We start from the raw sequence: 27,154 nt of genomic DNA, 5'->3' as shown, positions 1-27,154 counted from the left end.
CCCCCCCCCCCCACCCCAAATCACCAGATCAATGGATTACCAAGTCCAATAAGATAGTGCGTGAGTGGGGAATGAGTGAGGTTGGTATGCTATTGCACGTCTCAAATTCAGGTAGAGGTATCAGGTATGGGATATCATCTGGAATAAGAGGCGGGAAACGACAGTGATGAAAAAAGGTATAGTAAAATATGGGGACACAACAACAGAGGAATGGATGGTGAGGTAAGCTGTACTAAAGCGGGAGCTGGTAAAAGAAAAGCAAAAAGCAAATAGAGATGGCGGATGAGGGGGTATCAAATGCAAACCTTTCGGAATGAAATCGAGGACGAGGAGGTTGTACTAAGGTGGCGTAGACGTGGACATGGGCGTGGATGTGGACATGAGAGAAGAGGAGAATTAGGAAAGGGGGGGCGGCGGGCTCATAGGGGTTTTGCGGAGCGCGTGGGTATGCTGTAGTGTAGAGGAGGCGTGCAGAGGAAGGAGACATATAAGGTGGGGTAAAATAAAAAGGAGGAGGAACAGAGTTACATGTATGTTGAGTTGTGACGACTGGAGGCAGAACTGCTTATGCTACTGCTGTTGTCACTGGTGGGAGTTGGTGGTTCAAGAACAACCTGCTGTCGGATCGAGACGATCCACTCGTGTTGAAGCAGCTCTGCAGCTGTGGATCGTTTGAGAGGATCGCACTCGAAGCAGCGGCGGAGGAAGTCAATGCCCAGGTCACTCAGCTGATCCTGGGATGGTAATGCAGGTTGGTTGCCCTGGGCGATGTTGTACATGATCGCCCATTCGTTGTCTAGGCTGGACCAGGGGCGGCGGCCAGTGGCCATTTCCAGAATGACGCAACCCAAGGACCAGATGTCAACGGCGCCCTGGCGGTGGATGAGCTTCGCCGAGTCGCCACGAATGACTTCGGGGGACATATACATCGGGGTTCCGGTCATGGTTTTCTGGTTCTTGCCACGCTGGTGTGCGATTTGGGCGTCCTTGGGAACCAGAGCTTCCTTGTGGCCTGCGTTGGAGACCGAATCCATTGGCATGACTGTTTTGCCTTGACGGGCAATGATCTTCGCAGCTCCGAAATCGACGTACTTGATGATACCATTGTGATCGAGGAGGATATTCTCAGGTTTGATATCGCGGTGAACGATTCCAGCCTGGTGCAGATATGCCAACCCCTCCAGGAGTTGTAAAGCGTACACCATGATGACAGTTTCGTCCTCCACACGACCGTGCTCGAGCAGGCTGGCAAGGGACCCACCAGAACAATACTCCATGAAAATGTAGACCTTATCCCGGTGAACTTCAATACCATGGTACGAGACAATGTTGGGGTGGTCCAACACCTCCAAAACACCCATCTCGTCGCGGATCTGTTGAGCAATCTTGGGAATAAGCTGGGGATCTTGCAGGCGAATTTCCTTAACTGCCATGAGGTAGTTGCTGTCCAGGTTGATCGCAGCGTAGACAGATCCAAATGTTCCTCCTCCAATGTACTGGCCCTGTTGCCAGCGTAGAGTAACATTCGTGGCAGAGGAGGACAGTACGGTAAGGGATCTATCAGCCTCATTCGATCCTTCTAACACCCTTCCTAATGCTTGACGTTTGGCATCTGCTTCGACTCTGTCCTCTTCAATGCTGGCCAAATGAGCTAGACGTTGTTCGCGAACAAGTCTTGTGGCTTCTTCATCAGTCAAGATTCGACCAGCACCGATTTTCCTCGAGCCGGAACGTTCCTCGATGCGCTGCTTTTCAGCCTGGGCTGCACGGGAAGATCGAGCGCCCATGATATCAAAGTGGGAGATGAGGAGTGACATGCACCCAGCAACTTTCTGTCTCAAACGAGTAAAATGCGCATCGTCCATGGACAGAAGGTGTCTGCTCGAGGTAAGTGCCATTGCGAATTCAAGTGCAGCCACGGCCCACTTGAAGGTTTTCCGGTCCGCAGCATCACAGTCATCGCAGACGAAAGAGACCCAGTCAAGCGACAGCTCTGCAAGCCTAGCACTGTTCATTGCGCGTCGGTTGGGGTCGACGTTGGAAGAACGTTTACCGAATTCCGTAGCAAAGGCGTAACAAGCCTGGACAAGCTCCTGGTTCTCCTGGCCCTTCTCTGCCCATTGATCTCGGATTGTCTGGACACTGTCCATGATAGCCATGGACAGCTTGAATGATATCTTTTTAATTTTGTTGAGTTCCACATTGACTCGGCCAAGATTGGCACGCTGTTCAATGGCCATATCGAGCTGGATTCCTGTTAACTGAGCCAGCTCGATTCTGGCCTTGGACAGCCGTTGCTGTGTCCCTTCAACAACAAGGCGAAGCTTTCCTAGCCGCAGGTCTGTAGGTTGTTCCAGTATTTCTGCCTGTAACTCTTTGCCTGCCCAAGACAAAGGCTTTTCCGGACGGATGGCCAAGATATACGGCACATGGGGTGACTCCTTGCCGGGTTCCTCCTCGCGAAAAGAAGTTCCGAGGATCGCTGATATATCACCAGGACGATCCCAGAGTGCGTGGTGCGCGAAAAGATAAACGCCTTTTTGGCCGACGGAAGCATTGGATTTGATGAGGAAGTGATCCGAAACAAGCAAAGCTTCGAAGAAGTCATACGATATGTCAGCTGGAAGATTATACTCCGTAGCGTTTTCGAACAGCTGGCGCAAGAACAAGGAGAAACGATAAAGCTTTCGCTGACGAATGCGAGTTGAGTCCAAGACACTCTTATACCGTTTATCCATGTCGGCGGGGTCTTCGTTGAAGCGCGTGGCCAATTCTCGCTCGAAATGAACCATCAGTCGTTGGATTGACCTTGCAGTCAATGCACTATATATATGATATTAGCCACGGTGAAATAATATTACTACGTTTGGTGGAGAAGCCATACCTGAACTGTTCAGCCACTTCAATATCTCCACTTTCAAGCTGTTGACCGATCTCGTTACAGAACTCCCATTCTTGTTCCAGAATTTCAGCCTCTTTGAAGGTGTTCTTGTTCGCATTCAACTTCCAGTTCAAGAGACGGAAGTAATATTTCATCGCATCCAGCACGACAGAATCGAAGCTCTCGTCGATGCAAGGAGGGAGGTCCCAGCCTGGTTCGGGTCGAGCGATATCCAAGTAACGTTGTTTGATAACAACCGCAACTCTCATTAAGATTTGAAATTGCGAGATCATCTGGTCCACCAAAATGGGGGACTGCTGGGCCGGGTCCTTCATGTTCTTCGCGTAGGAGAGCCGCACGCGAATAATTTCCTGGATCAGACGCGAGGGGAAATTGATCAGAATGAGAAGCTCTTCGATATATGGAGGCAAGTGTCGATTGGCAAAGGAGTCGGCATTTTCGATCAAGGTGTTTTTTGCTTTCTGGATGACTTTCCCAATGCCGTATAGCATATTATGTTCGCCTTGAAGCGTCTTCAGGCCATCTTCCTTCATAATCCGGTCCAAGAAAGACGCTTCATCGGAAAGCTCGCTGTTTGTAGACCTAATTCCAGGTTTGCTGAAGTCAAGCCCATCGTTACCGACCCACTTTTGCAGAATAGCGAGCTCAGTGTTGATGAGGACCGTCGTATTGTGCCAGGCGAAGATGGCATCGCGACTCGAGCGAAACTCCTCCGACGCCACACGAGGATGCGCCGTTTCCAGCTCTTTATGTGTAGAGTAGAGCGCTTCACACTTTTCAATCTGCTCAACAACGTCCTCGACCTGTTTGATAGGTGGCTTCCCAATTTCGGTTTCGCCTTTGATCTCAAACTTGATTATCTCTTCGATGATAGGCGCAAGACCGGACCTCGCTTCCTCAATAAGTTTCCGTTGCAGAACCACACTGCGCCCACATGTTTTCGCCCTCACGCCCAGCCAGATCGCGTTGTTCTGAGCAGTCGATCTCTTGGACTCGGAAGATCCCAGCAATCGCTGCTTCTCTTGCTTCACGACATCTCCCTTGAGCACAGAAGATAGCATAGAATGCCACTCCAGCCTCTCCTGATTTTTCGGGTTCTTGAGCTCGTCAATCGTTGGCTGATCGCCATCCGGCACGAACAGTTGAATATCGGGGTCGTAAGCATCGTCTTCAAATGGCACCTCAGATGACGGAGACGGTTCTTCAAGATCCAAATCCGTAACCGGCATGGCCTGAGTGTCATCGAGCTGACTATACCAACCCTGCGGATCCGCTCGAATCCGCTGGACATAGGCCTTCTCCTGCGCTCGGTACTGGGCAATAGGGTCGCGCCTGGAATTACGTTTCGTGGACGACGATCGCTGCCGGTCATTCTGGAGGCTGATAAACTGAGGAGGACGCCGTTGCGGGGCATACGTGTTGGAAGGAGTTCTGGCGGGGCCTGACGGACGTTGTTGCCGGAGCTCACGATCAGAGACCGGGATGCCGCCATCCACGGGCGAGGTCATTTTTTCCATGCTCATAGCTGCTGGGGTACCGACGCTGGCGCCGCGGGGCCGCGTCGGTGTGACGCTTGTCCAGGAGCTAAGGGTTGTGGAGGGGTGGCTTGGAGGAGGTGAGGAGGCGATCGTGGAAGCTGGGGTTTGAATCTGGGGGTCGAAATTCTCCGGGAAACTCGAACCCGAGCGCACAGCATATGGCTGTTGTAGCAGCTCGTCGGAAGAGCCCGAGCTATCTGAATCTGGGGTATTCATGTCGGGATGCTCCATGATTTGGTAGTCGTGGCCCGTTTGAGGGTCCATCTTGCAGAGGTAGTGTTTGTTCGGAGGAGGACAGCCTTGTTAGGTGGAGAGATATGTAGGGGATGTGGCGGTGCATTATCCGATTACATAGCTTTGGGATCTAAACACGTCCAGAGTTGCGGCTCGCTATTGAGGTCTCCCGGCTTTGAAGAGGAATATGAGGAACTTCAGTGCGAATTGACTTGGAAATTTTGAATGCCACAGCAAGGGGCTGGACATGACGTTTCGATTTGCATTCCCTCTTTTTTTTTTTTTTTTTTTTTTTTTTTAGACCTGAAAACGTGTCTGTGTGCAGCAGGATAATGACTAATCAATTCTTGCTTCAGCCACGATTAACTACAGCGTCAACATTAAACATTTCCTTCGCAACTGAAAACTTCAAACTAATAAATTTGATCTTGGCAATGATAACTTGATATTCCTCAGAAAATGAAGAATAATATAAAATTGAGCAATGGAGCTGGTTACATCAAAAGCAATTGTTGTTCAGTGTCAGGGTGAGGGGGGTTCAGCGGCCAGCCTCCTTGATTGGCGGGGAATGAAGACGATATTCAATAATCCATCATCGCCTTGGGAAATCTTGTTGTATCCACTATGCTTTTTTTGGGTGGGGGTATGTACGCCCCGGGCATAGTCTGAGCTGAGTAATAGGAGGAGAATCCGGAGGAACTATTGGCACTATGAGGTCTTATTTGGAGATCATAAAATGTGATGGGGCCATGGGAGTCACGGATGCGGTAGATCCGCATGGAACAGCTAGATTGTAGTAGCTATTTAAGAGGAGAGGTGGCAAAAGGACAATTTGCATCAGGGGTGGAAACTAGGGGGTAGGTCAGGAGGAAGATGTCTGTATATAAGGTTGTAGTATATCCTGATCGAACGAAGAGTAGGTACCTTCTGATGACTCTTGGATTGGGAGGATCATTGGTCTCCTCTCATCGCTCAGAGAACTCTGTAGAATCATGAAGGAGAGGTGTTCGTTATGTTGATCAGTGGACCTTGCTGCGACTGAGTCTTTGTGGATCGTGAGGCGAACCCTCGGGAATCTTGGAATTCCGGGGAAAGTTCTGTCAAGTGTCAACATCACAAGCTTGATCCTTGCATGGTCTGATGCCAAGTTGATGATCTCTGTGCCGAGAATCCTTGCATCAGATTCCGGTAAGCTTTGCTTATTTGTTGATGTGATACCCTCTCTACTGTTACCTATTGAAATCAAATCGAATAATACACAGTCGATGACCACAGCTCTGGAGGATTATTGTCGAAAATACAGGTCGTGGCAGACGCATCGGATATCGCCAAGCCCACTAGGGGAGGGATTCGGGATGCCGAAGACCCTGGCCAATGGTAACCATAATGTTTATCTTTAGCCTCTCCTTTTTTAACTTCAGCTCTCTTTAGGTACCTACCAGGTACAAAGCGATGAAGTTGGTATGGTGAATGATGGGTTTACCTATTACGAGCCCGTCGGATAACATCATCATAGAGTTACTAATATTAACACTGGGTACGAGCTGAAGATTAGGTCGAGATGGGGGCTTTCTTTGCGGGGGGATACATACAGCCCTACTCTGGAGTCTAGGTTAACGTTCCCCATCCAGCTGAATAATATCAGAATGCCGTTCATGCTGTTCACCGGGTTTGCAATAACTGACTAGCGCACGGCAGCCTCCGATCCCTCTGAATCGGTCAACGTTGACGACAGCTGGGCCCTGGGTGTTCCTGCGTGTGACGTGGGGGTACCAACTGACTCTTGAAGTAGATAGAACCATCACGGGGCAATTTCAGGCTTTGCATTAGAATCAATGAATACAGATCTTGGCGTTGGAAGCCAAGATCTCGTTTATCAATCAATATAGCTTGATATTTCAATAACAATTTGTGTGAGATACACATGATAAGAAGGGGGATCTCGTGTTGATTGGTTGGAATCGGAATAGATAACAGGGGAGAAGCCACGGCAAAACGATCCACTTTCTTGGGTTCGGTTTAATCAGGTTGAAACTTCGGGCCAGGTAGTTAGAACCCTGTTACAAGGGATTTTGCGATTCGGTACCAAGGAAATATTGTATTGCAGCAACATAACATCGGGAATATTCTTTGACCATGGTTCGGGGAATTCAGGATTGTGGGAGTACTTCCTACCTACCTAGGGAGATAGTAGAGGTATGTATAATGGAGGTATCCAGAATGGAGTCGTGCGGGTACTATCTAGATAAATTAAAGGCCTAACCTATCTTGATCCTAGGTTGACCGTACTGATGATCATTGCTAATACCTTGTACGTACTCCATACTCCGTAGCTCTCTCTTCTTGACTGATTGTATCTCGTATTCTCTCCAAGCAGAGTTCCTGTGATTGTAGATTAATCCTAAGTCCCAGGCACGAGAGATGAGTCTTGGATGTCCCAGGTAGTTATCTCTGACCACTCCCAATGCACGCAGATCCACCAATAACAAGATCCTGTCAGGTCATTCACAGTTAGCCTCCGTACCTAAGGCCTTATCCTGATTATTCAGAATTAAAAAAAAAGCGTCATTTCCATTATTTACGCTGATCTGTCAATGAAATCGTAATCTCATATCATTCCATACCTGTAATTGAATGCAGTCAGTACCTATCTACCTAGGTAGCTTCCTATCCAATCACCACCCATTCCATTGTTGCCCGGAAGTTTTTTTTTTTTTTTTTTTTTTTGTTCCGATGGCCTCGAATTCTTATCACCTGGTCTCGGGTTACTGAGGTCCGCTTGCAAAGGAGGACATGAACGATGCCGGATAATGAATGAATGAAGCTCAGGATGAGACTAATGCTCGTCCACATAAGGAGTAACCTAGTATGGATAATATTTCAGCATCCCGCACGATGGTGGAGCTCTGCCTAGTGTCTTGGTCGATGGTGGATCGCTTGGGTCCGATATCATGTCCTGCTCCGTGCCTTCTATCTATCTATCTATCTATCTGCAGGGAGGACGCTGTGCTTTCGTTTCCACACGATTTTATGACTGGTTCCGGGTCCGCTTGTCACTTGCCAGACTATTTAGTACATTACCCTAATTATTGTTATTTATCGTCTCCATTCCCCCCTTCCCCCCCCCCCCAATCCTCCCCTTAATGCACTTTATTTTTTTTTCCCTCCTCCTTTCTTTTTTTAGTAGCCTCAAACCCTTTTCCCTTCCTGCTCAATAATCATAATCCCTGGGGGGTTAAGCTCTGCGCGATTGTGTGCATTCATATATATCTACTTGCTCACTTCCTCCCCCCTGCCCCCCGTTGCAGAACACCACGGGCCCGGTCAATACCAGTAGGATCCAGTGTGATACCTCCTGTTCACTCCTTTTGCGACGGTACTCGGTCACAATTCCTTCCCGTAATGGCTGAATATCCTGTCGCCTACAATGGCACCGGCGCGAACGGTGGAGATTCTCTGACCGAGGATCTTAACATCTACTACAGCGTGAGTCTCTCCGGATCGCATGCCAGGTCCATCGGGGGGCATTCGGAACTAATTCAATCGTCAGTCTGGGGATATCGCATGGGTTATCACCTCCACCGCGCTCGTCCTGCTTATGATTCCTGGTGTTGGGTAAGAAATAGCCCGCTCAACTACAGTTCCCCCGTAAGCTGACAGGAAGCTAATACTCCGTCTAGCTTCTTTTATTCCGGTCTGGCTCGTCGAAAGTCCGCCCTCTCCCTGATCTGGCTCTCGATTATGTCTGTCGGCGTGGTTTCCTTCCAGTGGTTCTTCTGGGGCTATTCTCTCGCCTTCTCTCACGGTGCTGGCTCTTACATCGGAAATTTGGATAACTTTGGATTCAAGGGTGTCCTGGCTGCTCCTTCCGTGGGTTCTAGCAAGGTCCCCGATCTCTTGTTTGCGGTCTTCCAGGGAATGTTCGCCGCAATTACGTGAGTTTCATCTGCCTCTAAAATATCTCCACGTAACTCGGGGTGTCTAATGATGAATAGTGTTGCTCTCGCCGTCGGTGCAGTTGCGGAACGGGGTCGTATGCTGCCCTGCATGGTCTTCGTCTTTATCTGGAGTACGATTATCTATGACCCTGTTGCTTGTTGGACCTGGAATTCTTCCGGTTGGGTCTTCAAGCTTGGAGGCTTGGACTTTGCCGGTGGTACTCCTGTCCACATCGTTTCCGGTACCACCGCCTTGGCCTACTCCTTGATGCTTGGAAAGCGTCGCGGTCATGGAACCCACGAGCTCAACTACCGACCCCACAACGTCACTCACGTTGTCATCGGGACCGTCTTCCTCTGGGTTGGCTGGTTTGGTTTCAATGCCGGTTCGGCCCTTAGCGCGAACCTGCGCGCTGTCATGGCTGCTGTCGTGACCAACTTGGCCGCCTCTGTTGGTGGTGTTACCTGGTGTCTTCTCGACTACCGCTTGGAGCGGAAATGGTCTACTGTTGGCTTTTGTTCCGGTGTCATTTGTGGTCTCGTTGCTATTACCCCCGGCTCCGGTTTCGTTACCCCTTGGGCTGCCTTCATCTTTGGCGTTGTCGGTGCTGCTGCCTGCAACTATGCTACCAAACTGAAATACCTCATCCAAGTTGACGATGCCCTTGATATCTTCGCTGTGCACGGTATCGGTGGCTTCGTTGGTAACGTCCTGACCGGTCTCTTTGCTGCGTAAGTTGCCCTTCTGAATCTCTTTGACAATATCATTCTCTAATTCCATGCGTTAGTGACTACATTGCCCATCTTGATGGTGTCACTGAGATCCCCGGTGGTTGGATTAACCACAACTACATCCAGCTCGGCTACCAGCTCGCGGACTCCGTCTCCGGAATGGCTTACTCCTTCTTCGGTAGCTGCATTATCCTGTTCATCATCAACATGATCCCTGGCCTTAGTCTCCGTGCCACTGAGGAGGATGAAATTCTTGGTATTGATGATGCCGAGATTGGAGAGTTTGCCGTATGTACCCCTTCCGTTGTTTGACTGTCAGCCCAACCGACTAATATATATATCTATATTTTTAGTATGACTACGTCGAGGTCACCCGCGATGTCATCAGCAGCCCCAGCTCCGAACAGGTCGATGCCGCCTCGAAGCGCAGCGCCACCCCTACCGCAACCAACGATACCTCCGTAGAACCGAAGGTATAAATGACGAATCCCCTCATTCCTGCCTTGCCCTCTTCATCCCTCAACTCAAATCTGATTGATGAATCATGCATCTTACAATAATCACTGTTGCCCTGAGGCGGGGATGGGGGGAGAAGTGGACTCTGTCCACCGTGATGATCTATCCATCGGGTTGTACATATTGGATTTTCACTTCTTTGCATTTGGCCTCTTTTTTTTCTTCACTTCACTTATATCTCACTCTAATCATTCATACCACACCTACATAACCATGATCGATATCACGGTCATCATTTCCTCATCTGCTCCACATACTTGCTCATTTCATTTTTGATTTCCTTCTTCTCTGATTCTTTACGGACTACATCGGATCGATACCCTTTCCTTTTCTTTTTTTTTTATCTTGTACACATTATCAATTCAATTCAATTCGAAAAAAAACCTGTCTGAGAAGTCTTGGGGTCTACATAGTTACTACTTAACTACTTAACTCACTTCTGAATAAGACTATCAACTTGAATACATAATAATACCCCACCCCCTCTTTGCTTGTAAAAAGAACTCCACCCATCAAAAAGATCCAAGTGTGATTGAAGTTCAAGTGGCCTGTTCCCCCCTCCCTTTTTTTTTTTTTTTTCCAAACAAAGGAATATTTGACAGGAAATCGTAGTGCAAGGGGGGTAAGGCGTAGCTAATATTACCTCATATTAAGCTTCGGTGGTCTTCATTCTTCATGCAGGTACAGGACGCAGCCCGGAGATTGAGCGATTGAGCGATTGCCTAACACAGATGCTGCACGGCGGTGTGACCAGTCATAGAGTGGAAAGGAAGGTTGGTGATTTGATGCAGGCAAAAGAAAAGATCGCAATTAGACGCTTGAATTGCTTTTAGACTATGTGCTAGAATTGATTTCAATAGTTTCAAGGCCTTGGTGGGGCCCAAAAGAAATTAGAAACAGGAAGTAAAGATTAAGAGCGCTCAAACCAAAACATTTCAATGACGTTGATCCGGAACGAAACTTTCGAGTAGGTAAAAGTTCACGAACACGGACTGGCCATGGGTATTACTATGAGCTGGTCTCAATTCATGTCGCTATCGACTAAGTAATTTACTCTTCACCCTCAATAATCTCCTCCTCGGGGCTGCGGATTTGGTTAGTCCAAAATGAAGCCGAATCAAATCGGGGAAACTTACTACTCCTCCTCGCCCTCAGAGATGGAGGCTTCCTGGTACTGCTGGTACTCGGAGACCAGATCGTTCATGTTGCTCTCAGCCTCAGTGAACTCCATCTCGTCCATACCCTCGCCAGTGTACCAATGCAAGAAAGCCTTGCGACGGAACATAGCAGTGAACTGGTCGCCGACACGCTTGAAGAGCTCCTGGATGGAGGTGGAGTTACCAATGAAGGTGGAAGACATCTTAAGACCACGGGGAGGAATGGAGCAAAGAGCAGTCTGGATGTTGTTGGGAATCCACTCAACGAAGTAGGACTGGTTCTTGCTCTGGATGTTGCGCATCTGGTCCTCGACCTCCTTCATGGAAACCTTTCCACGGCTGAAACAGAGTTAGCGGGCAGGTCTGAGTTACTCCAAGGTATATATAGATATAGATATAGATAAAAAAGAAACATACAAGATAGCACAGCAAGTAAGGTAACGGCCGTTGCGGAAGTCAGAAGCAGCCATCATGTTCTTGGGGTCGAACATCTGCTGGGTCAACTCAGGAACGGAAACGGCGCGGAAGGAGTGAGCGCCACGGCTGGTCAGAGGAGCGAAGCCGACCATGAAGAAATGGAGACGAGGGAAGGGAACCATGTTGACAGCCAGCTTGCGGAGATCAGAGTTGAGCTGACCAGGGAAACGAAGACAGGTGGTGACACCGGACATGACGGCGGAGACCAGATGGTTCAGATCACCGTAAGAGGGGTTGGAGAGCTTGAGGGTACGCATGCAAATATCGTACAGAGCCTATAGAATATTAGTTATCTGGATGAGGATGTGGTGTGTATCGTCGGTCGACGCACCTCGTTGTCGATACAGAAGGTCTCGTCGGAGTGCTCAACAAGCTGGTGAACGGAGAGGGTGGCGTTGTAGGGCTCAACGACAGTGTCGGAAACCTTGGGGGATGGAACGACGGAGAAGGTAGCCATCATGCGGTCGGGGAACTCCTCACGGATCTTGGAGATCAGGAGGGTACCCATACCAGCACCGGTACCACCACCGAGAGAGTGGGTGATCTGGAAACCCTGGAGGCAGTCGCAAGCCTCAGCCTCGCGACGGACAACATCGACGACCTGGTCGACGAGTTCAGCTCCCTCAGTGTAGTGACCCTTGGCCCAGTTGTTACCGGCACCGGACTGACCGAAAACGAAGTTGTCGGGACGGAAGAGCTGACCGAAGGGGCCAGCACGGACGGCGTCCATGGTACCGGGCTCAAGATCGACGAGGACGGCACGAGGAACGTACTTGTTTCCGCTGGCCTATAATTTAATTAGGTGGCCATCTTGACAGTAGACTAGAATCATGACCACGCACCTCGTTGAAGTAGACGTTCATACGCTCCAACTGGAGGTCAGAGGAGCCATTGTAACTATCCATCCATCAGACTTCACGTTCTCTTTATGATTATTTTTTTTTGTCGAAGCTGCACACAGGTTGTACTCACACACCGGAGCCATCCAGGCCGTGTTCACCAGAGATAGTCTGCCTATTTGGTTGTTAGCATGTTGACAAAATATGAGGGGGGGAAATAAAGATGAAAATTGGGACGTACCAGAAAGCAGCACCAATTTGGTTACCCTATTCCCGACCACCCAGTTTAGTATGTTTTCCCACGTCAACACAATCAATTCCAGAACCCTCCGTCACTTACACACTGGCCGGTCTGAAGATGGACCTATTAAAAACGAAAAGAGATGGTTAGCAAAATTGAATTGTTTATACGGAGAACCGGTGGGGGGGGGGAGGGGGGAGGCAACCCCTAATGGGGAACAGCAAACCCCCCTTTGAGACGCGTCGGAAGAGAGGTGTCAACATACGATCTCACGCATTGTGGAAGGAGGATAGAGAGGGTGAAGAGGAGGGGGAAAATGATTAGACAAAAGTTGATGAGAGAAAGAAGACTGAGGACAGCCGGAATTTGAGGGTGGAGGGGAGGAAGGAAGAGAGAGAAAGAGGAGAAGAGAAGAAGATAGGAGGGAAGTTGGGTTTGGGTTGTTGGGTTGAGTTGAGAGGGAGAGAGAGTTGGGAGCGGTGAAGGCGTGGCCGTTGTGTGGCTGGCCTGAGGACTACTATGTATGTACATAATACTTAAATACAGTAATATCAAACAATACAGTAATATAAAATAGTGCAGTAATACGTATAAAATAATCCCTACTAACCAATAATTCCACTCGAAAAAGTGTCGAATATTTTTGACCCGCTAAAGAAAAAAGAAAAGGGGAACTCGTCTGATTGGGTTTAGCTCCAGGTCCGGTCACGGGATGTCTCCGGGAACGAACCACATTTAAGCCTCTCACGAACCAAAAAGTACTCCTTTAGTTGTTTCTCATCTATATTATATTATGATACCTATATCTATTACAGCCTTAGAGAGCTTTGATTATTTCGATATAAGATATTGTTTCCTGAAGAACTGAAACAAAGACATAATCCTCAAATATATCCATACATTGGTTAAGCTTTATCCCCTCTAGGTACTACTACTACAGTCAGCCACCGAACAATTAACTAAACGACTTCACTATTCAGCCTTGATGTCTAAACAAGGGTTTTCCCCATTAAGAGGCTGTGGTTTAAATTCTCCGTCACATGCAGGTGGCGCTTTTTACCAGGCATACTTACTAGGGTTGGTTGATCGGATCTGAGTAGGGAGTATCTCGGAAAAGAAACAAGAAGATAAACGTGGGTATCAAGGAGAAGTAGATTGTCCTAGTTTTATATTTCTCTGCCGCTTCGTTCTGCGGAGGATGTAGAGTGAGAGTTGGTTTTTTTTTGGGGGGGGGGGGGGGGGCTATTTGGATATCTGGACCTAACTTGGTTCCAATGTATAGGCTAGGTTGATCAGGTAAACATTATTGCTGCAGTGCAAATGGAATACACAGATATGATTTTTGGCTATCGAACGCCATGACAAGTCCGTCAAGGAGACTCAGCATGTTAAGAAGAAAGAAATCACATCACCTCTTGGATTTAAACCCTGCTCATTTTTCTTGCTTCTCCACCGCATGTGAGCTTTCCAGCCATGTACCAAACTCGTCAAGTCGTTGGTTTTCCTCCTCATCCTCGGCGTCAAGTCCCTTTTCTGCCAGATCCTCAAGGGCTGCCCGTTTCTCATTGGTCTTCCGAAACCGCTCGCTGCCATCCGAGATGTATGCTTCAACACGGGTTCCGGCAAAGAAGCGCCCATCCATAAGCTAAAAACACGTCATTATTATAAGCTCAGTGGACTAGGGTTCTATCGCTGGCAATCTTACCCTGACACAGCCTCTTGCCGCCTCTGCATCCGAAAACCGGACACTGACGACGCCATCTGGCTCTTTGTCGTAGAGAACAACGTTGGTCACCTCTCCAAGCTTGGAGCACTCGTCCCGAATATCTTCCTTGATATCGAGGATGGCGGCAGGGTCCTCCTGTGCCATGTCAGCGATATACAATACAGCCTTTCCCAGACAAACCGTTCAAGGGGACATACATCCAACTCGTTGAGCGTAAACATGTGCTTGAGTATAACAACCTTCTCGAATTTCGAGCTGGTGTCCGGAATTGCCGCTGGGTCGTCATCATCCCAATCCGCAAGTTTGCTATCCAACTATTTATGAGCAATCGCCGCAAAAGGAAAATGTGTTTGGACGCAGAAAAAGCCAGCCGTACCTGTTAAGCTTTTGAGTTCTCTTGATGATCTTCTTTTTGTCTCTGGCACTGGTCTTTGCTGGCGCTTCTTGCTGGCTTTTGAACGAGAAATCCGCAATTTGAACGCGCATTGGTCCATGCGGACCTGTTACACCCAACCGGAAGTCTGAATCATCTAGCATTTGGATTGCGAGGTTTACCGATTCTGGTCGGAAATATACAACCAAAACTTCGCCCTTGAATTTGCCATCGTCATTGGTATACATCTTGATACGAGGACGGCCGCTGTCGATTTCTTCCGCGATGACGCCACATCTCGAAAAGACGTCTCGGATTTCTTCGAATTCAGCATCGAGAGGAATCGATGTGACGTAGACTGCGGTGTTGACGCGCTGCTTTTTCGGTTTTTGGGAATTGCCCTAATAAACTCCCCCCCCCCCCCCCCCGGGCTATTAGCTCTGGCTATTACTCACAGATCCGGGATATATGACGGGGAACGTCAACAAGAATACTGACCTCTTCTGCACCTGGTTGCTGCTTGCGCTTTTTCTTGAAATTGACCGTCTCATTCTCATCCACTCCTTGCACTCTGTAGGCTTCTTGCTGCTGCTGGAGCAAGTCTTGATCGACCTGGAGGACAACAACAGGCGCAAAGGACGCGCCACCCATACAATCAGTTTCACGAACCACCCAAAATCCATGCAGACTTAGCCATTCCAGCTGATTTGCAACGGAAAAAAGGTCGGACCCATCAATCGTATGCCACCACCAAGCCATCGCCAAACGGAACAAAAGAAGAAAGACGGGGAAACAGAAAGAAATAGGAGCAGAAGCAACAGGGTAGGGTTTCAACAGCTGGGGGATGCAATGGGAGTCATCCAGCTGGATAGAAAGCGCGCGCACACACCGTCGGAATCCACCGCTTCAATACTGAGTCGTAGCTGTATTCATGCCCATCATCCGTCTCTAAAATAAACTTGTCGTCAAGCTTCGAGAAGGAGATCCGCGGATCGCTGTCGAACTCCGAAGGATCCATGGGGAAGTTATTCGTCGGCGGCGGCGAGTTCGTCGCCTCATCTGTAGGGTTCTGTAACGACATATCGACAATTACAAAGCTGGGTATCTGGAAATCAAGCAATAATGACAATCGATGCGACGATGCGAGAGTGAAGGTATCAGGATTCGGGAAATTTTGCGGGGAGAGAGGTCTTGTCACCTAGTTACATAAGCTCGGGCGAGCTCCCAGAGCTTGTACAGTACAGTAGTACAGTACAACAATAGTGGCTTTTCGACCAAAACTGTTTCATCCAGAAGATAATTTTGCTTGATAGAATTATTTAAACACTGTAATTAAACTTGGGTATTTCTCTGGAACTAGATAGTGCTTGAAAAAGCAAAAGCAGAGACAAGAATAAAGAGCACAGTGTATATATATATATACACTCTGTACAGAGTACAAAATAATAGCACCAACCAGTTTGCGCGGCCTTCAATTCCTCTACAGTCATTTCCTCCGTACTGATGGATAAACCTGATAGGTTGAATAAGGTAGTTCTGGAGAAGGGCAATGCCTGTTTTAGCTGTGGCCGTCCCTGGATATGGGCACTAAAAGCACCAGGATGAGCTATTGTTTACATATTTCCGACATGAATACCACGCCGAATGGATGGACACGAATATATACAGAATTTTGTTCTCAAACGACAGCCCAATCCATACCCACACGTCTGATCTCATCAGTTGAGCTCTAGAAGATATCTGGCGAGCGTTTCGGATCAAACACGCGAAATACATCGATCGGGGTGGATGGACGTAGCTACGGCCTCATGCTCGTGCTTGATTTCTAAACGCCGATAATGCGCAACTCGAGCAATCTTAGAGGAGGAAAGGCAAAGGCTGCGAATCCTAGCCCAAGCCAGATACCCAGATCACAGCCTCCAGAAACGGTACTTGCGATTGGACCCGTGTAATAGACTTGATCCTGTTAGAAAACAAAAAAAAATGTTAGCGTGTTGCCATCATAGAAAAAAAGGGTTGCAGGCGTACCATGCCAACAATGGCTCCCACCCATCCGATCAGAAAAGCTGCAGTGGCAGCAAACCCCATAGGCAGCTTGCGTGGATTGTTCCATGCAGTCCAGTCGTATACTCTGCCTCTGTTGAATAGGACATCCTGCTCCACCACGATTGTGAGCCAAATAACGATCCAGTACCCAATGAGTGGGAGGAAGTTCTTGAAAATCTCATACAGAGAGTTTCTCCCACCGATAGCGCAGGCGGCGTATATGATAGTACTGGCAACCGTGAACACGGGACGGGAAACGTTGCGCCATATATCTCCAAGCATTTGAAAGTTCATTGCCATCGAGTAAGAGCCCGGTGCATTGTTGGACACAATTGATAAAACATTTATGAAAGCACAGAACTTTCCGAACCCTCCCAACCGGTCGTATCCGGCTATCAACAAGCTTCCAGGAGAACCATCGTAAATAGTAGCCCATCTAGGAGTGTGAGAGACACCGGTCCCAAGTCCCACCCCCAGGAGCAGAGGGATAATCATGCCTATACCGACCCCAATAACCGTCATGGACCATATCTTCCAGGACCCGGTTTCTGGCGAATAATAGACATGATAGTCGGCAGCCCCTGGTACCCACGACAGACCTGTCGAAAAGCAGAGGGAGAAAAATGCTAGCCGTTTGGCATTGATCTGTTCGGGCGAGCCAAAGGACGTACCGCCGAAATTCATTTCTGGACCTGCAGATCCAACCAGGATGCAAAAGACCACCAGTTGCGGGAACCAGGCATATCTGCTCGCATCTAGATATTAGAAAGGGCCGAACCCTTGTTGTGGACCTTCTGTGGACGTATCTCGCGTACCTTTCGTAAAATTGGAAGATGTGTATGCCAAACGTGGCTACAACTAGACTTGCGACGGCTACGATGATAATCCCAACAACCACGGAGACAGCACCTCCCGAAAGCTGAGAAAGAAGCTGACCTCCAATGGTTGCGTTCATCATGCAGTAACCCAAGTTTGTCAGCACGTTAAGGAAGCAACATATCTTGTTTGGGTGATATCCCATGAAGTATCGGCTCACGATCTATAGAGGAGGCATGTAAGTCGTGAATCCATCTGAATGAAGAGGCATGCTGATAAGTGATATGAGGATCCAAGGAGCAACTGCAGGAAGGGAGATGATTGGAAATGGGTTTACCGTACAAGCGTGCGATGGCCACTCTTGGGCCCCCAAAGACACATATATCCAATAGCTATAGCTCCCAAAATGTTTCCAAACACTGCACAGAGTGCCGCGTCAAGAAAACTCAACTTCATCCCTAGCGTTCCTAATGACCCAACGACGATAGTGTTGATTGCCATTCCCATGCTAAACCAGGTGATCATCATATGGAATGAAGTTGAGGTGGTGTTTTTCAGACGCTCTTCAAGCGGAACGGGCTCAATACCGCGAGTCTCAAGGCCCTTGACGTTCCTAGCCCACCGGTGGTATCTCGATTTGCACGTCGTACTGGGGATATCATCATGACTTGCGACTTCTTCTTGAGTAACACTTCGTAGGGAGGGAGATCCACGCTTCTTTTCGACCTCGGGCTCCATTTCAGACGAGCTCGACAGATGAATAGCCTCCATGGCGAAGGAACAGCCAGGGAGGTATGAAACCCTTTAAGATATTAAAAAAGGCCGTGGATTTCTTTCCCTTTCGTGCGAATTTTGCGGGTTATCACCGATTCAATTCCACCGCTCCACGTATGCAGAAGACCGGGGAAAAAACAACAACAAGAAGCCCTGTCGGTATATATGAGGGAAACTGAAAAGGATCCTCGGTAGGCCGGTCGTAGGAGAAAGCAGTCGACCGGCCTGATATCACCCTTTCTTCTGCCAGCGTGACATTTGCGCAACTCTCTCATCGACATTCCACAAGTAACAAGAAGGGGCCACCTAATCAACCGGGTGCTTGCACCTCCACCACGACTCAGCTTTTTACCCAGGGACATTGGCAGCATCACAAGTGAACAACTCCTTCCATTAGAAACGCGAGAAAAAGGGGCTCCTGGGAAGTTGGCAATGTGGGATCCCGAGCTCCGGGGAATTTCGAGCTTCAGGATGTTTCCCGAGCCCTACCCTCTGACACTTATCATTTGCTCATCCGTCCCATTCCTCAGGATTTATTCTTCTTTACGATCGACCCATGAGATCACAGAGTGAGAGTATGATTCTGTGAAGCCTGCACGGAAACTTGCAAATGGTCACTTATCTCTCTCTCTCTCTCTCTCTCCGGATACCGTCGGTAACCTGATATACCCACATGCCATCTGAGGCGGATTAGCTTCTCTTGCGTACATCTGGTATGTACCAGCAACGCAAGGGGAAGGGCTCCATTGGTCAAGATCACCATTGCAACATTTTCTATCTGGGAGTCTGCACTTCACTAATCTTAAGAAGTAAATTCCTGGGAATGCTGAAACAACCCTAAAGTGATGATGATACAGATAATAAAACTTGATATTAGCGTGCTAGGGGAAACAACAACAACAATAATAACAATATAAGAATATCAGTAGTAGTAATAATTAAGGAACTAAAAGATACTTCACCTCTTTGTTTCTCTCTTATTCACCCTGATTAAGTGACAAGCCAAGTCAAGTTAAATATCCACTATGTAGCAAAGCATAGCGTCTGTAGTAAAGCACTCCTCACTTAGGTTTCCTAAATATGCAGAATGATCATTGCCCCAAGTCTTCACCAGATTTAGAAAACCTAGACTACGTGGTAGGCCCTAATACCTAACTTGTCTGTAGGATTATGAATAATGGATTGTGAATGGTGGAGGTAGATGGTAGATTATAGATGCTGGTAGATATTAAATAGTATCTACAATCTACCATTCACCATTCACCATTTACCATTCACCATCCACCATCCACCATCTGCCATCCAACCATATAACATTTGTCCCTTCCTGATTCCCAAGAGGATCACATCACTTATACCACCAAGCTGCCAAGAATCTCTAAAACATCACCGAACCTGATCTACCAGCACAGCGTCTAAAATCTCCCAGATCTCCCAGACTTCAGTCGAGTCAACAGCATCACTAATGGTGTTAGAGGATGAAGCATCCTACATTACGGAAAACCAAAGCCGGACTCGGACAATGGCCATTTTAACGTTGCAGTACAGTAAGTATTGACATCTTCTTTGACCTTCTTTCTGTCGAAGTCTTGGGCTGGTTGTTTACCATCAGCAGTCATGACTGAGTTTACTACACCAAGGGTCGAACGGGAGTGGCCATTCAACGCTATCGAGGGCCCTCCGGCTTTGATTTCGGTAATGTAGGATGCTTCATCCTCTAACGTCATTAGTGATGCTGTTGACTCGACTGAAGTCTGGGAGATCTGGGAGATTTTACCCCAAAAACTCGTCAAGGCGGCCGGCCGGCCCATCTGGTACCTAAGAGCATGTCCAGGCAGAATTAGGGCATATGTTTGGTGACGAAGTCGCTGTCACTACCCTCCCTCAAAATGGTAAGACCACTTTCTCTGCTTTATCAGGGAACATAGCCAACTCTTTCAGGACTTTCACGACATCACAAGATTATTGAATCCCTTCTCGACAAAGGAGAAATTGCAGTGATCCCAGTACCCGGAAAGATGACTGCCCACTGCCCCGACAACAGTCGTGATTAATGGATCACTGGACAAAGATATCGCTGATGAGATGGATTCTGTTCCCCGGGGGGAAAAGAAGAATATCATTAGAGTAAAAGGTAAGTTCTATCCACAGGCTCACAAAAGAGTATGATTTGCTGATAGTCCAACAGGACCATCGCCGATACATACCCGGGTTTTTTAACCTTTCTTTCCGATACAGTACAGTTGGTGATCACCTGACGCCTGGTCCCACCTGACGCCTGATTTCACTACCACCAGCAATATTGAATATGAAGCAATTTAACCATATATAATTATTATTATCGCGTGATCTTTTAGTGGATAAATATAGTCATTATTAGGACTTTATATACAGTTTTTAATTAGTCTAAAAGTACTGTGGGAGCTGGATCTCGCGGCCTTGATAATTTACTATTAGAGGGGCCTCTAGGACTTCTATAGGTATTATTGGCCTGGTTTCTATAGATTTTTACTAGTATAAAATTTTAGAGACCTTCTTTAGAGACTTCTTTACCTGCTAGAAATTATTTTAAAGCTAGTAATCTACCTCTTTTACTAGGCAAGCATCCTCCTTTTATTATTTCTTTTACTCTGCCTCTAGTAGCTATAATTCTTACTAGGATACTTAATTTCTTTTTTACTCTTTAAGTAAGTATTATTTCTTTTCTTTAGTAAGTTATTAATAGACCTTCTCTTACTCTTTTAATACTTTAGCAAGTTATATAGCTTTATCCTTCTATATTTAAAGATTACAAGCCTGTTAAACCTTTTAAAGAGAGTAAAAAACTATATTACTATTTTTAGGAGCCGTGAGCTTAAACTATAAGGATTTCCTATATTAATACTTTTTTTTCTTATTCTAGAGAGCTAATTTAAGGCCTTAATAATATAATTTTAGGATAATATTCTCTATAGAGAGATAATATATTATTAAGCTTAATTTCTTAGTATTTTTATTATATATATTAGTAATAACTTAATTTAAAAGCTTCTTAATCTTCTACCAGTCCTCTGCCTGTAAGATAGAATATAAGGAATTACTTAAGGAGGGCCTAGAGTTATTTTATTTATTAAATTAAACTAGAATTATTTCTAGATTTAGTAGCTATATCCCTATAATTTACTATAAAAAAAGGATATTTTTTATTAATAAGGTTTATTCCTAGGCTAGCTAGAAGAGGTAAAAGAAATCTTATTTAATAATATAATTAAGATCTATTAATTTATATAAAAAGTCCTCAAGATTCTTGCTATAAATAGTAGAGAGAGGGCTAAAGATCCTAATATTAAGTAGCTATAGTAAATAAGTTAAATAAGGTAGATATATTATTAATAGGATTTTATTAATATTATAGTAATTAATAAACTTTATAGTAAGGTAAAATCTATAATTATTAAGAATAAGAAGCCTCTATTACCTGCGTGCCTTATTCTTAGTCTTGTGGTTAAATATATTAGTTAACTAGGTATATTCTAGCTTATTATTAGTCCAACTACTTATAGAGGAGGTAAAGAAGCAAGAATAAAGCTTAAGATTAAAGTCTTAAAGCTAGGAATCTTATATATTACTAGTAAAAGCCTGGTAAATAAGATCTAGTAAGAGAAAAATTTTATTAATATAAATATAAGTAATTAAAGTTATCTACTTATAATTTTTATTTTATAGGTATTACTTAAGTCCTCTTCTAGCTATATATTTCTACTTTAAAAAGATCTTGAGACCTTTAACTAGTATTCTAATAAGAAATTCTTTCTTATCTATATTATAGATATTCTCTAGCTATAGCTTATATTACTATATTTTCTAGCTTAATAACTTAAAATATAGAGTATATCTATATATAGAATTAGCTTATTTTCGCGTGGTATTAATAGCTATTATATAGGTTAAGATAAGATTATCTTAGTAATATTTTATAAAGTACTTAGGCTAGTATTTTTTAAGCTTCTTACTAGTAATTTCTTTTATAAAATTTTAAAGTATCTTATAAGATATAAAGAGGCCTTGCTTAATAAGCTTATTAATATAGTTTATTAATTCTTTTTTATATTAGTTAGTAAGAACTTGCTATTACTTATATTAGTAGTCTTTAGGGTGCTGTCACGGCGTGCACTAGGTGCACTGGTGCCAAGGCAATGATTACTAGGGTATATAAGGTGGGATTCGGGCAGATCAGACATCAGGTCTGATCATAGTGACCTTTTGGTCCAATGGTTTAGACATGTTGCCCGAATCGCATGCTCTTACAAGTATGATCAGACCTGATGGGTAGATGGCTGTGGTTCGAATCCGGCTGGTGTCATTGTGCGACAATGATAATTAAGTCCTAGGGTTGGGTAGTCCCGCTAGACCTAAAATGGGTGCTAGGGCTGGGTTGAGTCCCACTAGGCTGAATAGGTGCTAGGGCTGGGTTGAGTCCCGCTAGACCTGAATAGGTGCTAGGGCTGGGTTGAGTCCCGCTAGACCTGAATGGGTGCTAGGGCTGGGTTGAGTCCCGCTAGACCTGGTTGCGCTACCAGATTTGAACCACGCCTACCTGCTCACAGCCCTTAGCTTAGCCTAGCTGGCTTAGGGCTGGGGGTCCCTACTGAATATATGCTAGTCGGCTTGCGGTCAAGCCTTATCTCAAGGAAGGAGATAGTTGTCACGGCGTGCACTAGGTGCACTGGTGCCAAGGCAATGATTACTAGGGTATATAAGGTGGGATTCGGGCAGATCAGACATCAGGTCTGATCATAGTGACCTTTTGGTCCAATGGTTTAGACATGTTGCCCGAATCGCATGCTCTTACAGGTGCTATACCCTATAGTGGTATCTTGATAATATTATCTGATTAATACTAAACTCTTTTGCAATCTTAGTATAATTAATTAAATTACCAATCTTTAATAAGTTGATTACTTCTATCGCGGCTTTAATTAAACCTATATTAGTTAAGATATAAGTTATTAAAAATTATCAAAAAAATAGTTGGTGAGGGGAAATCAGGCGTCAGGTGGGACCGGGCGTCAGGTGATCACTGACTGTACATAACCGCCGCCCCCGTTGTCGATATCTCTCTCTCCTTCCGGCTCACCATCTCCATACCTCTGGGCAAAAAAAAAAAAAAAAAAAAAACGGGACTATACTGGTTGAAGCAAGGAAAACTCTGGCCGGTCGGAGGATGGGGTGCTTTATCTTCAAAAGCCAACCCTTTCAAACCCTTGCTCGCTCCTGTCTCCGGTGGTGGGATTCCGGATGACCTTATTTCCAACCAGACCGAACTTTCGAAAGGATTCCAGTGACCCAGGGGCAGCAGTGTTCATTCAAGCAGGCACGATTCTGGCCAAGTCCTGGTGGCATAGGGACAATGGTCCGGTGGAGGTTCGTTCTTGTGTGCGTCCCAATCCGGGGCAGCGGTGCACTCGGTGTGCCCGCCTGCACAAGAAGTGTTTCCCAGTCGTTCCGCCTGTGCGTGCCAGCCTCGGGGAGATCCAGGCCATGTCTGGCGGGGCTGCTGGCGTTGTGGCCTGCGCTAGGGAGACTCATGCCACTAAGATCTTTATACGACGCCTTAAGACTAAAGATTAGATAGAGAGGTTGTTATATTCTATTAATTACAATATTTTTTAGCTGCTTAATGTGCAGCGTGCTGGGGCTGGTATGGTGGAGTTAGAGGGTGCCGCGCTGGCCGCGTCCCTGCGAAAGAAAGCCCGTCTCGCCGCTACTGCTTCCTCCTCTGTGGGTGTTTTCGTTCTCGCGGCGCAGGTCTGTCGTACTAACTACTTATGTATAGGCTCCCGCGCCGAACCCCCTCACACCCATGCCAGCCATGGCGCCTGCGACCCCTGCCGCTGCTGGTACATCTCTCGTGGTCCCCGCCATCACTACTTTATTATCTAGCAGGACTGTATCCCCCACATCCTCCGCTGCTGTGGCCACTCCTAATATTATAGTGACTCCTGCCATCTCCCCCTCTACCTCTTTAGCTGCGGTAACTCTGGCTGTCTCCCCCTCTGCCTCTTTGGCTGCTATAACTCCAGCTACTCCAGCCGCCATTATTACACCAGCTCCTGTTATTCCCGCTGCTGCTATGGCCCTAGCTACTCTAACTATTCTAATTACCTCCGCTGGCTTGTCTATTATTATATAGATACTATATTACCTATATTATACTAAATCTTAGTAATCTAAAGATAATAATCTTATAAAAGCTTATTCCTATATATACCTAAACTTAGGATAATAATATATTAAATAATATATGAAAGTCTCACTTTTACCTGTGGTATGACCCGTACACCGTGCTGAGTTCTACGCGCGCTGGCGGTTCAGAAGAACTATGGCCCGCAGGGCCATTTTTTCCTTTTTGTCGCGCCATAGATCTAGATTACATGTTAGTTAACCTAGTTAGATGCAAGGCTCCCTATATTATCTAGCTTTATGATCTACTATTATATTATAGTTATATTTAAGGCACTCTATAGGTACTATAAATAGTCCTATTAAGTACTCTCTATAATACTAGTAAAGGTATATAACTATTCTAGGCTAAAAATATTACTCTAACTACAAGATTTTAAAGCCTCTAAATAATTTTTTTCTAGCTATATCTTATTATATAGCTATTAAGTATTCTTAGGTTAGATATTTTAACTACTATATATATTTCTTTTTTATTTTATACTTATTTCTAATATTTTATAGCTATATAATTATAGAAATAGCTATTCTTTAATTAAGTATTCTCTCTTAACTACTCTCCCTATACCTTCTATTACTAATACTCCTCTAAATTTTAAGAATTATTAATCTAAATTATATACTTTATACTCTCTAGTTCTTAATTATATAAATTTAAAATATTCTTATTATAGGGCTCTTTACTAGAAGAATAAATATAATAATAATTTTTTACTATATAATTCTATATTTATTAAATATTATTTATATAGTATAGTCTATCTATCTCTAGTTAATATTTTATTAAATATATATAATCTATAGTCTAGTATAAATACTAAAGTTATTAAATTTTACTACTATATCTAGTAATATAATAATATAATCTATTTTATAGGTCTAATTTATTATAAAGATAACTAGATTTTAGATTATAATTTTTTTTAAATCTATAGCTAGTTATATTATATATATAGTCCCTTACTTATTAAAAATAATAAGTAATTAATATTTATATAAGTTTAGCTTTATAATCTAGTATATAATAATAAAATTTACTATACCTAGAATCTTTATCTTAATATATTTATTCTAGATTATATTATATAGATTCTTTTAAAATATAATTTTTTTATTCTATTATATAAGATTACTCTAAAATAATTAAGTATAGTAAAAATCTATAATATTTCTATTAATATTATATTTACCTCTAATATATAGTTAGTTATAGAAAAAAATATAAACTATTACTATTATAATATCTTTATTTATAATAAAATTATAATTATTATACTTAATATTATAGATAATTTTAATTAATATATTTTTTAAAATATTATTCTATAACTATATTAACTTAATAATAATTTAGATTTAACCTATATTAATCTAAGCTATATCTCCTATCTTTTATTATAATATCCTATATTATTCCTATATAGTAATACTAGCTAGTATTAGAGTTTATAGCTAGATAACTCTAATAAAGAGAGGTAAAATTCCTATACTATAATTTAAATATTTTATATCTATTATTTATTCTAGTATTATAAGTATTTTAGTCTCTAGCTATAGGTTAGTTAGCTATAATAATAGTATTTAATTAATACCTAGGCTACTATTTACTAGTCTAGGCTTAACTAGATTAAATAAAATTAAAATATTATATAGTCTAATTTATATATAAATATTTAGAATATCTTAATTTATATAAATAATAATATTTATATACTTATTAATATAAGCTAGAAAGTTATTTTTTTTTTTTTTATAATTAGTAATTCTTAATATATATAATAATTATTCTAGAATATTATAGTAATTTACTAGTTTTATAAATTACTATCTTTCTTTATTATCTTTATAATAAATTTTTATTAAGATAAAATTATATAAGAATTATTATTTAACTAGATTCTAGATAATTATCTAGAGTTAGTTATATATATTTTTAAGTTAAAATAAGCTATACTAGTTAAAGATTTATATATAAAAAATATTTTTAGAAAAGTTATTAACTAATTTTATATTATTAAATATTAGAAGTATAGTCTATTATATATATATTTATTACTTTTTTTAGAGAACTAGAATTATTTTTTAAAGCTTTATTATATTAATTAGGTAATTTTAGTAAAGCTATCTAATCTTATAAATAATTTAGAATTATATAATCTAATTTATATTTATATAATTTACTAGCCCTATAATCTAATATTTAACTTATATACTTTATATTATAGAATAAGATTCTTTAAAAGTAATATTATTAATAAGATTTATTATATTAAAGGTTTCTTAAAGGCCTATATATTAGAAATCTAGTTAAATAAGTATAGGTATTTTTAATATTATTACTATTATTATTCTTATATAGCCTTTAATAAAGATTTATTAGAAAAAAAGTTTCTAATTATAAATAAGTAAATAATTTTATATAATCTATATTTTCTAAAATAATATTAATTCTATATAAATATTAAAATCTATTATAAGGTTAATATAATTAAATATATTATAAAATATATTTATAAAGATTTAGACTATATAACTTTATAAATTATAAGAATTAATAAGATTAAAATTTATATAAAATCTACTTATTTTAGTTTACTAGAGAGTATTTATTATATTTTATAAT

At 43.7% G+C, this 27,154-nt stretch overlaps 9 protein-coding genes across 9 annotated transcripts; 2 read left to right on the top strand and 7 right to left on the bottom strand.

Moving 5' to 3' along the window:
- Nucleotides 1-524: 524 nt before the first annotated feature.
- Nucleotides 525-4,704, bottom strand: sskB (putative MAP kinase kinase kinase SskB; the record flags this gene model as incomplete). The annotated part of the gene is made up of 2 exons (XM_040895819.1): nt 525-2,823; nt 2,885-4,704. 2 exons carry the CDS (start codon nt 4,702-4,704, stop codon nt 525-527), a joined length of 4,119 nt encoding a protein of 1,372 aa, XP_040753989.1.
- A 400-nt stretch (nt 4,705-5,104) lies between these two features.
- On the bottom strand, nt 5,105-6,476 carry P175DRAFT_0555260 (uncharacterized protein; the record flags this gene model as incomplete). Its single annotated transcript, XM_040900620.1, has 4 exons — nt 5,105-5,524; nt 5,599-5,846; nt 5,933-6,041; nt 6,293-6,476. 4 exons carry the CDS (start codon nt 6,474-6,476, stop codon nt 5,475-5,477), a joined length of 591 nt encoding a protein of 196 aa, XP_040753988.1. The 3' UTR covers nt 5,105-5,474.
- A 792-nt stretch (nt 6,477-7,268) lies between these two features.
- Nucleotides 7,269-7,569, bottom strand: P175DRAFT_0138461 (uncharacterized protein). Its single transcript, XM_040892413.1, has one exon. The coding sequence runs from the start codon at nt 7,525-7,527 to the stop codon at nt 7,342-7,344; it is 186 nt and encodes a 61-aa protein (XP_040753987.1). The 5' UTR covers nt 7,528-7,569; the 3' UTR covers nt 7,269-7,341.
- Nucleotides 7,570-8,076: 507 nt separating this feature from the next.
- Nucleotides 8,077-9,823, top strand: P175DRAFT_0507418 (ammonium permease MEP2; the record flags this gene model as incomplete). Its single annotated transcript, XM_040898267.1, has 6 exons — nt 8,077-8,160; nt 8,225-8,289; nt 8,355-8,609; nt 8,670-9,344; nt 9,401-9,632; nt 9,698-9,823. 6 exons carry the CDS (start codon nt 8,077-8,079, stop codon nt 9,821-9,823), a joined length of 1,437 nt encoding a protein of 478 aa, XP_040753986.1.
- Nucleotides 9,824-10,776: 953 nt separating this feature from the next.
- On the bottom strand, nt 10,777-12,933 carry P175DRAFT_0499115 (tubulin beta chain). Its single transcript, XM_040896665.1, has 9 exons — nt 12,840-12,933; nt 12,674-12,697; nt 12,575-12,600; nt 12,467-12,508; nt 12,337-12,391; nt 11,826-12,281; nt 11,435-11,769; nt 10,997-11,356; nt 10,777-10,944 (listed from the first exon to the last, which is right to left on the bottom strand). Exons 1-9 carry the CDS (start codon nt 12,849-12,851, stop codon nt 10,911-10,913), a joined length of 1,344 nt encoding a protein of 447 aa, XP_040753985.1. The 5' UTR covers nt 12,852-12,933; the 3' UTR covers nt 10,777-10,910.
- Nucleotides 12,934-13,880: 947 nt separating this feature from the next.
- On the bottom strand, nt 13,881-15,700 carry P175DRAFT_0499113 (U2 snRNP complex subunit CUS2). Its single transcript, XM_040896664.1, has 6 exons — nt 15,563-15,700; nt 15,172-15,285; nt 14,677-15,074; nt 14,498-14,606; nt 14,280-14,435; nt 13,881-14,219 (listed from the first exon to the last, which is right to left on the bottom strand). Exons 1-6 carry the CDS (start codon nt 15,689-15,691, stop codon nt 14,007-14,009), a joined length of 1,119 nt encoding a protein of 372 aa, XP_040753984.1. The 5' UTR covers nt 15,692-15,700; the 3' UTR covers nt 13,881-14,006.
- A 798-nt stretch (nt 15,701-16,498) lies between these two features.
- On the bottom strand, nt 16,499-18,273 carry P175DRAFT_0507414 (purine-cytosine permease family protein; the record flags this gene model as incomplete). Its single annotated transcript, XM_040898266.1, has 4 exons — nt 16,499-16,636; nt 16,702-17,464; nt 17,535-17,758; nt 17,878-18,273. 4 exons carry the CDS (start codon nt 18,271-18,273, stop codon nt 16,499-16,501), a joined length of 1,521 nt encoding a protein of 506 aa, XP_040753983.1.
- A 1,557-nt stretch (nt 18,274-19,830) lies between these two features.
- Nucleotides 19,831-20,473, bottom strand: P175DRAFT_0555256 (uncharacterized protein; the record flags this gene model as incomplete). The annotated part of the gene is made up of 2 exons (XM_040900619.1): nt 20,087-20,473; nt 19,831-20,017 (listed from the first exon to the last, which is right to left on the bottom strand). Coding segments are annotated over exons 1-2 (219 nt in total), but the record flags the coding sequence as incomplete, so codon positions are not given.
- Nucleotides 20,159-20,363, top strand: P175DRAFT_0529656 (uncharacterized protein; the record flags this gene model as incomplete). Its single annotated transcript, XM_040899707.1, has 2 exons — nt 20,159-20,201; nt 20,251-20,363. 2 exons carry the CDS (start codon nt 20,159-20,161, stop codon nt 20,361-20,363), a joined length of 156 nt encoding a protein of 51 aa, XP_040753982.1.
- Nucleotides 20,474-27,154: the final 6,681 nt, after the last annotated feature.

Source organism: Aspergillus ochraceoroseus (genome assembly GCF_002846915.1).
Source record: "Aspergillus ochraceoroseus IBT 24754 chromosome Unknown P175scaffold_2, whole genome shotgun sequence".
Classification (NCBI taxonomy): domain Eukaryota; kingdom Fungi; phylum Ascomycota; class Eurotiomycetes; order Eurotiales; family Aspergillaceae; genus Aspergillus; species Aspergillus ochraceoroseus.
This window is presented reverse-complemented; position numbering and strand designations above follow the sequence as displayed.

Excerpts from the sequence above, each read along its gene's own strand:
- P175DRAFT_0138461 (XM_040892413.1), bottom strand. The coding sequence starts at position 7,527 with ATGTGGACGAGCATTAGTCTCATCCTGAGCTTCATTCATTCATTATCC.
- P175DRAFT_0499115 (XM_040896665.1), bottom strand. Across the intron at positions 12,392-12,466 it reads GGCCTGGATGGCTCCGGTGT|TTACAATGGCTCCTCTGACC; the intron begins GTGAGTACAACC and ends ATGGATGGATAG. Across the intron at positions 11,770-11,825 it reads CCTTCTGTATCGACAACGAG|GCTCTGTACGATATTTGCAT; the intron begins GTGCGTCGACCG and ends AATATTCTATAG.
- P175DRAFT_0499113 (XM_040896664.1), bottom strand. The coding sequence starts at position 15,691 with ATGGATCCTTCGGAGTTCGACAGCGATCCGCGGATCTCCTTCTCGAAG. Across the intron at positions 14,607-14,676 it reads AGAACTCAAAAGCTTAACAG|CAAACTTGCGGATTGGGATG; the intron begins GTACGGCTGGCT and ends ATAGTTGGATAG. Across the intron at positions 14,436-14,497 it reads TTACGCTCAACGAGTTGGAT|GAGGACCCTGCCGCCATCCT; the intron begins GTATGTCCCCTT and ends GACATGGCACAG.